This window comes from Amaranthus tricolor, chromosome 16 (genome assembly GCF_026212465.1).
Source record: "Amaranthus tricolor cultivar Red isolate AtriRed21 chromosome 16, ASM2621246v1, whole genome shotgun sequence".
Taxonomy (NCBI): Eukaryota; Viridiplantae; Streptophyta; class Magnoliopsida; order Caryophyllales; family Amaranthaceae; genus Amaranthus; species Amaranthus tricolor.
Window position 1 is genome coordinate 11,344,612 of NC_080062.1, and position 9,227 is coordinate 11,353,838.

The following is a 9,227-nucleotide window of genomic DNA, read 5'->3' on the forward strand; positions in this document are numbered from 1 at the left end:
ATGTGTTAGGTATTCTGTTAATGCCTTGGTCGAGTTGATACTATACGTGTTTTGCAAGAGTTTATGTTTGAAAAGAGGAGCGTGAAGACCTGCATTCTACCCAAGAACACATGGTTCGGGTTGGAAAGCACGTAATGAAATTAAGATGTATAAGTGGCCAATAAGCGGTTACTATTTGTGCTTGCGTTTTATGAAATCATCTTATGTTGTTTTATGATATAATGCTATCTAGTAGTTGGCCTTATTATATTTGATGCTAGTTACTGACGTGTACGTGTTTGTGTTTATGTTTGATTGTTGATGACTTTCTATGATTGTCCTGCTATGACACATTGGCCTTTGGTATAATGTCGAACAGCAGGAGGATCATAGACAGGCGTAGCAGGTACTAGAGTTTCTTTTGCATATGCATTGCATTTGGGGAGAGTGATGAGGGCGAAGCATAACCTGTGTCATACCGCTATCTTTCGATTTTGTAGCTCTTGTTATCTTTTGTAAACTTTGGTTGTATATGTTTTGTTATGAGGCCTTGTGTCCTTCCTCGTATATTTGTATTTCCGCTGCGTAGTTTATAACTCTGTATGATTTTAAGGAGTTAAGTCTTTTTAAAACGCAAACGTCGACGCTGGAACCACGATCCATGCTTGGCATGTTGATTTGATAAGCCGGCGACGAATCATTCTGCCTTGACATAGTTTTGATAGGCCGTTGGTGCCTTTACTTTATTAGTTTCCAAATAACTTTTGTTTTTCTACAAAGGCGTACAGTTTCAAGGCAGATGCCGCCGAAATTTTCACTCACCTTTTTAAAGTTAATATTTAACGTTTATCTAAATTCTCTTCCTTTTTCTTTTATGTAACACCCGAATTTTCTCCCGTCCTTTACGGTTTTGATTTCGTTAAGGGGTCGGAAATTCTGGGGTGTTACACAATGGCTAATGAGGTAAAAGAAGTTAGAAAGAGAAAGAGAAAGAAACTGATAATAGTGAAAAGGAACTGGAGAACAATATTATAGTGTTAGAAAAATGTAGGTTAGGAGAAGTTGAATGAAAAGTGGGATAATAGGAGAAAGTAGGAGAAGAATGTGGAAGATTGAAAAAAAAAACAAGAAAATCACGTATATAATAATGGGTTTTAATAATTATTTCTTTTAAATGAGAAAACAAAACTGTGATTTAGTTTTTTTTTTTTTTTTTTGGAAAATCTTAATTTAGATATTACATATATTTATTATTTTTACTTTTATTTATTTTTTATTTATTTTATTTTATTTTTGAAAATGTCATGATAATACAGTGGGCTCAGGTGTTTCTCTTAGAGTTTATGACTATTGGTTCGGTTGATGAATGTGAAGTGTTACTCGTCCTCATAGATAGCGCCAAATGTTTTTGCTAAGAAGCTTATATTCTATTTGTTGGAAGGGAAAGGATTTGGTCAAGGGTAATCTGCTCCTGTATTCCGAATATGAGATGTATTCTGTTACTGACCTGCAAGACGAACACGCTGGGTTACTTGTCCGGGGGCTGCTTAACGTAAAGCCCCTTCGACGCTTAAGTTAGTGATTAGATTATGAAATTAATATTGAATACTAGAGTAGTTGAGAGAATGAGTGTTGGAAATTTACCTCATTTGACAATAAATGAGAGCATTTATAGTGCAATAAATGATCTAGTTTGAGGCTTTTTTGGGATATTTTGGTAATTTCACCCTGAAAGTAGACCTAAAGAGGCCTAATTAGCCTTTTTGGACTTTGGGCTTGTTGACTTGTCTTACTAAATTGAGGCCTCTTTTAACCCCATAACATCCTCTAATTTGAATTACGTGTTAATACAATTTATGAATGTTAAAATATGAATACTTTCACACCATAGTTGCTGATACCTCATATAAAAGTGGACTTTTTATAAATACATGCGAATAAAACATGAATGTTTGCTAATTAATAACACAATTGTCTTTTCGTATCGAATGCGTGGATTGAGTTTTAAAACAACAAAATGCATTGGAATTAGGATGTGTCAATATCCCACTTCTCTAATTATATTGAAGTTATTATTTGATGATTGATTTTTAGTTGTTTATTGGATTTCGACTTGTTAGGTAATAAAGTAAAAAAAAATCTGATAAATTATTTTTTTAGCTAACTAAAAAGCTGATTTTTAAAGTAAAATAAAAAATTATTTGTGTTAACTTTTCTAGATTACTTTTGACTTGTTGACACATCTTCTTTATAACAAACTACCAATAGTCATGTCTAATTTTTTTCCTAAATAGTTGTTTTATCCAATTAACTTAAAAGACAATAAAACTACCAACAAAAACAACTAATTGAACAAGCCAACTCAAAAACCAACATTATTGACTAAATAGATAAGTGTCACATCCATCTTACAACATAAAATTCTAAAACGACATACTAAGATCTGTTCGTTATTGTTTTTTGTTTTCAGTTATCAGTTTTTTTCAACTAGAAACCACAAATAGAAAACCAAAAAGAAATTATACTTTTTAATTGTTAAGTTTTCAAAATCTATCATATTTCTAATACATTTAACTAATTTTTGGTTTCATTATATGACATCATCACTTGAAAAAAAAGGGTCCCTGAAAATTTGCATTACTGGATAACCAACTAACAAAACATTTTATAGTATAAAATCTGAATTAAGGTGTTCCCAGCAAAGTATTTAGCAGTAGTTCTCATAATTACAATGAAATCCTTACTATTTGACCATGCGTGAAGAAATTTTCACTCACACAAATCAACTGTTACTATCGGAATCTAGCAAGAGTTATCTGATGATTTTCAGTGTTTCATACACTGAAAAAAAAAAAAAAAAAAAAAAGCAATCTAACACCAATCCTCAGACACTATCAAGCTGAAGGAGCACATGATTCTCAACAATGCGTTATGAGATGACTAGGTTTCATTTGCACTTGGAAGCGTAATCTTGTGGCTAAGCCAGCTATGAATAGATCGGACCTCGGCTATGGCCGAATCTCCCTTTTTAATTATATTCTCGAGTTCCTCAACCTTTTCTGTCAGCACTATCGCATTTGAGTTCGCAGACTCGATCAACTTCTTTGCAGTGTCAAGAGTAGTACACAGCTGTGAGGAGATAAAAAATTAAAGATATGAGCAGCAAGAGCACCGGGGGGGGGGGGGGGGGGGGGTGAGAGATGAGTGGATTTTGGTGGAATTGCTAAACTTAAAGAGACAGAGGGAATAAATGTTCATTAGTATTATTTTGTAGTCAGAGTTGCTCGAGTTCACTTGAAGCCCATGATGTACCTTCAAAGTCAAAGAAGTCCATGAATGATCAGTCCCAGCAAGTGCCTTGTTCAATTCATCATAGTTTTCCTATAGAATGGTTCTTGGAATAAGCTCATCAACGACATCAAATTAATAATACATTAAAAATGGAAGCAGATTGAGAAAGTACGATAACAAAATGAAACATAATATTGCAACATGGCCAAGATCCAACTACACATCACGAAAGCTATCATATTTAGATCCATCCCACCCTTCCTACCAAATAAGAGCTTCAGCAAAGACTTCCTATGCTATTCAGATCCTTCATTTCACAAGTATTGATTGTCCAATCCTAAGCATCCTCAGGTTTATGGACAATTGATACTCTTTTGAGATCGAAAATATCGATCAAGTAGCAGAATGTCTATCTAGTTGGTTGCTCCACTTTGACTTTAGCACTTTTTAGACACCCTACTTTAATCACATATATATTTCCAAGAAACAACCTTTGAAATCTCAATGAATCCAAGTAGTAAATGATGTCGAATTTGTCTCAATGAACAACTCCAAAATATCAAGGTTTTATAGTTTACAGTAATACTTCGTTCAGAATACAACTAGTAGAAGTTTGACAACAGTAATGTGAAAGTTAAAATGGATTGATGCTAAGAAAAAACAAGACAGGTGAATCCATTGTAAATATGCAACTTGCGTAAGATAGACAATACATGTTAATTTCAAATTTTTGGTAAAACATTATTACCAATAGGATATCCTAGATAACATCTTGTATCTGTAATATTATTATGCGCAACAACCTAATACCACTAACAAAATGTCATGAAAGGGCTGGGAAGGGGTAACAAAGGAATTAGTAATAAATAATACTTAACAATTAGTTAAGTTGGGGGAATAAAATGTAGAGTTATTTATTATAAATAGAGGGAAAGGGAAAAGAATTAGTCATTCATTGATGTAATAGTTTTTTGAGGAGTTTAATACTCTTTTGGAGAGAACAAGCCTCTCGAACGCTTGTGTACTTTTTTTGTAATTGTTTTTGATTACAATTGTTCTTTGTTATACAATTACGTTACACTTAATTTCTAAAATCAATCTTTTACATTTTGCCACACAATCTGTACATTCATACACTTTGTCTTCTGCCATTGCTAACATTTTCTCTATGGATAAGTCAGTCCATGACACAAAACTAATGTACTGCATGAAGTGTGGTATGCAATGAGAAATCGTGAATCACAACTCAATTAAGTTCAATCTGTACAAGGGACAACACAACGCAGCAGCATACCACATCAGCAAAGGACCGAAGCAACATATCAAAGAAGCACGTGCATCCTACATTCTGTTAGGAGTTGTTATAGACAACTTATAATTTGTTAGGCAGCAATTAGTTAGTTAGCATGTTATTATATATATATATATATATATATATATATATATATATATATATATATATATATATATATATATATATATATATATATATATATGATTTTCTGCTGCAATAGTAATGACTTTTTTCTTTCTTCTGTCTATGTTTGTTTCATGGCATCAGGGCCCTCTGGTTTCTAAAACACCAGAGTGCGCTCTCAATATGTTCTTTGCAAAGAACTCATTTTCAAGATTGCAGTAGGTCTTCTGTTTTTCTTTGCTCCTTTTTTTTCTCATCTCAATGCCTGTAAAGTCTCCAATATGGTGAATCATAATGGAAACTCACCCATTGATCCAACAATGAACCCGGGATCTGAATACTATCTTCACCCCTATGATTCAGGACAAAAACTGATCAACATTGTTTTTTCAGGATCTGGGTTTGTTGATTGGAAGAAGGTTATGGTCAAAGCTCTAAGTGAGAAGAATGAATTGGGATTTGTAAATGGTACTTTACCCAAGCCCAATAATATATCTACAGCAAGAGCATGGGAAAGGGTTAATAATGTGGGTATGGGGTGGATTATAACTGTTTTAGAAGAATCAATTGCAAAAAGTGTGATGTCCTATAAAACTACTAGAGAAATATGCAGTGAATTGAAGGAGAGGTAAGGGCAATAATGCCTAATTGTACTCCCTTCAAGAAGAATTGAACAGCTTGGTTCAAACACCATCCATGAAAATTGTTGAATTCTTTACTAAGATCAAGACAATTTGGGATGAGTTAGACAGTTTAAATCCACTTTCCTTCTGTTCTTGCACTGTAGGAATTTTTGGTTCTTGTGATATAACCAACAAGCGTTATAAAATGCAGCAAAACAATAGGGTCATTAGTTTCCTTATGAGACTTGACAAGAAATATAGTCAAGTCCTTTCCAATATGCTCGTGATAAGTGAATTGCCAACCTCAGCTCAAGCAAATAGGATGCTCCTCCAGAGGAGACACATCTTTGTTTAAGCAATGCTGATCCTATTGAAACATTAGCATGCAGGGTTTAAAAAAGGAAATTTCAACCAAAAAATAATAGTAAGAACAATGAAAACAAGGCCAAGCAACAACGATACTATTGTGAACACTGTAATCAGTGGACACTAAAGACAAATGTTGAAAAATAGTAGGCTACCCTTCTAACTTCAAGAGTAATACCTGGAAAAGGGAAAACTCTTCTGAAAACAGTGCACAAGAAGTCTCTGATGAAGAAGGAGTAGTTACTACAAGATTCACCTCCACTCAGTATCAACAAATCCTCAATTTGTCAGATAAGCAAAGAAGTCAAGCCAATGTTGCCAACCATATAATAGGTAAAACATCCTCTACTGTCCCAAATGGGAGAAGCATTAAAATTGATCATTAAACTAAATGATGACATTAATCTGCATAATGTTTTATATGTTCCACAATTTAGATTCAATCTTCTCTCTGTGGACAAACTTGTTTCTAACCTAAAATGCAATGTCACTTTTGATTCTAATGGGTGTTGCATTCAGGATTTAATGAGAAGCCAGATCAGGGCTATATGTCTTGGAAGAAAAATGTGCAGCACAAGAAGTTCACTCTAATATTCTTACTGCTTTTGTATCTAGAACTATGCTAAATAAAGCAAAACTCTGGCAACTGAGATTAGGGCATTTGTCTTTCAATAAACTACATGTATTGTTTCCAGATAATAATGAGAAAATAGTCTAATCAAATTCTTGTGCACTATCTACCCTCTAGCCAAATAAACTAGAGCGACATATCCCAAATTTTGCTGTAAATCCACTAAACCATTGGAACTTTTATACATCGACATATGGAGTCCTTTCAAATACTTATCAAGAATAAATTGCTCCATGTTTATTAGTACAGTAGATGACTATAGTAGAATGTCCTGGATTTTTCTTATAAACAAAAAATCACAGTTTCCACAAATCTTTAAGCAATTTGTCACTTTCATTGAAAAGCAAACAGGAACTCAAGTAAAATGTATAAGAACTGATAACACAAAAGAACTCACTAAGGATGAGGCTTTACAATTCTGCACACAACGTGGGATTAAGCAAGAATCCAGTTGCACTGACACACCCCAACAAAATAGGGTGGTTGAAAGGAAACAAAGACATTAGAGATAGCTAGAACATTGTTCTTTCAGTATCCAAAATTACCCATGAAATTTTGGGGAGATTGCATTCAATGTGCAATCCAATTGATAAACAGAATGTCATTTGTGCTTCTAAAAGGAAAATCACCTTATAAGGTGTTTTTTGGCAGAAAGCCAGATCATATAAACTTAAACATTTTTGGGTATCTACGTTTGTTAGTACACTCAAAAGAAATAGGCACAAATTCATGCCCAAAGCACAAAGAAGTGTGTTCATTGGCTACTCTAACAACCAAAAGGGTTACAAAGTGTTCAATCTTAAAAATAAATGGTTTCCATTCGGAAGGAAGTCATATTTTATGAGCATCACTTTCCCTTCCATCAAAATGATGAAAACAAAATAAATTAATTGTTCATATCCACATATTCTAAGCAAATTCAAAACAATAAAACCATTATTGAATCAGAACATTACTTAGATCAAGAACCTATCATCAATAATGCTTTCAGTCACAATAGTGATCAAACTAATATGACACATATTCCAGATATTGATCCACAATGTTCTAAAGAAGCTTTAGACAATGTCATAGAACAGGACTCACCAAAACTTGTGATAGATGAACATGTTATATCTATAGAAGGGGCATAGATCTTGCCTAGAGAGAAATGCAAAAACACCCACACATTTAAAAGACTATTACTATCATAATACACTAGTCATTGGTGTGGACTTGTCTTCGCACTAAGCCTCTGCAAGCACAAAGCAAACAAGGCTAATTTCAATCCTTTTGAATTCCTCCTGGAAAGAAGTTAGGATAAAGAAATCATGGCTCTAAAAAAGAACAAAACATGGCAACTAGTCCCTCTACCACAAGGAAAGAAGGCAATAGGCTCAACATGGGTGTTCAAAGTCAAGCATAAAGTAGGCGGTACACTTGAGAGATATAAAGCTAGATTAGTAGCCAAAGGCTATAATCAAAAATATAGAATAGATTATGATGAAACCTTCTCCCTCGTGGTAAAATTATCTACCATAAGATGCCTTATTACTGTAGCTATTTCAAAAGGATGGACCTTAAACCAATTGCAAGCAAAAAATCCATTTTTGCATGGAGATTTGAAAGAAGAAGTTTATATGCAACCTCCTCAAGGATATTACAAGACCACAGATTATTCTTGTAAGCCAATGAAATCATTGTATTGAATCAAACAAGCTTTAAGAATCAAGACAATGGTTTACAAAATTAGCTCAAGAACTTCAAAAACAAGCCTATAGTCAATCAAAGAATGAATATTCCCTTTTTGTCCAAAATATAGGATCACACATAACACTCCTTGCAATCTATGTAAATGACATTATTATAATAGGTAATGATCACCTTGAAATATTGAGCACTAAGACTCACCTATATACAGCCTTTAGCATAAAGGATTTAGGTAATCTTAACTACTTTTGTGCCTAGAGATCCAACACATCCAAAATGGAATCACATTACATCAAAATAAGTTCACCAAGGAACTTCTTTATGTCATTCTTAATGATAGTGGGATAACCAACTTTAAGAAAGTTGTTACTCCCCTTCCTAGCAAACAAAAATGTCAACTTATGAAGGGGACTTGCTACAAGACCCCACACCTTACAGAAACCTTATGCGAGGAATCATTTGCATTCACAATGAAGCAAGCACGAGCTACATATGCAAGGAAGATGAGGTCTGTGCTCATAATGAATCGTGGCAGGAGTTTGGGTGCATAGGAACAAGCAGACGAGCTTAAGAAACTGAAATGGGAGAGCAAGTAGCAAGGTCGAGGACTAGTGAGTCTGACAGGCAAAATCACCACCGAGGCGGATGATGACTCGTCAATGAGTCTGACAGGTTACAGCTACAATGATGATACAATAAAAGTGACAAAAAACAAAACCAGCAGAATTGATGAATTGTAATCCACGGGTGACGACTTGTGAGCTATACTAAAATTGTCGAGTTAGTTTAGTGTTTAGAGTCTAAATGCTATTGTAATTAATCTAGGAGTCATAGTGTAGCAAGGAAAGCTTGTGCTATTAGGTTTTTTATTTTTTATGTGCTAGTTCTATTTCTTTAGAGTTTTGCTTTTAAATGCTATTTTAAAACTTCAATTCAGTCAAAAGATTATGGGTAATTAGAAGGTCTTTTACAAAAGTGTTATGCTATTAGGAGAATATTAGTATTAGTTTTAGTCAATCGAAGACTACAAAAAATTTAGCTTATGAACCATTGAGATTATTGAGTCAAAATTCTGTTTGTAACAAACAAATACAAGAATCCGTGGAGGAATTGATGATTTGAAATCATTAAAAACTTTGAGAGTTAAGTTCAGTCATAGCTATCAAAGCTAAGCAATTTATTAGGTGTAGTTCTAACTAAAGGTGTTTAAGAGCTTTTGTCAAATTGGGGG

The 9,227-nt window shown here is 33.8% G+C and overlaps 1 protein-coding gene across 1 annotated transcript in view; it reads right to left on the reverse strand.

Moving 5' to 3' along the window:
* Positions 1-2,588: 2,588 nt before the first annotated feature.
* LOC130802713 (uncharacterized) overlaps positions 2,589-9,227 on the reverse strand; it is an 8,650-nt gene continuing 2,011 nt past the window's right edge. The window contains exons 2-3 of the mRNA XM_057666750.1: positions 3,292-3,360; positions 2,589-3,108 (exon numbers count right to left, since the gene is read on the reverse strand). Coding sequence (XP_057522733.1) covers positions 2,920-3,108; positions 3,292-3,360 — 258 coding nt within the window. The 3' untranslated portion in view covers positions 2,589-2,919. The remainder of the gene's footprint in view (positions 3,109-3,291; positions 3,361-9,227) is intronic.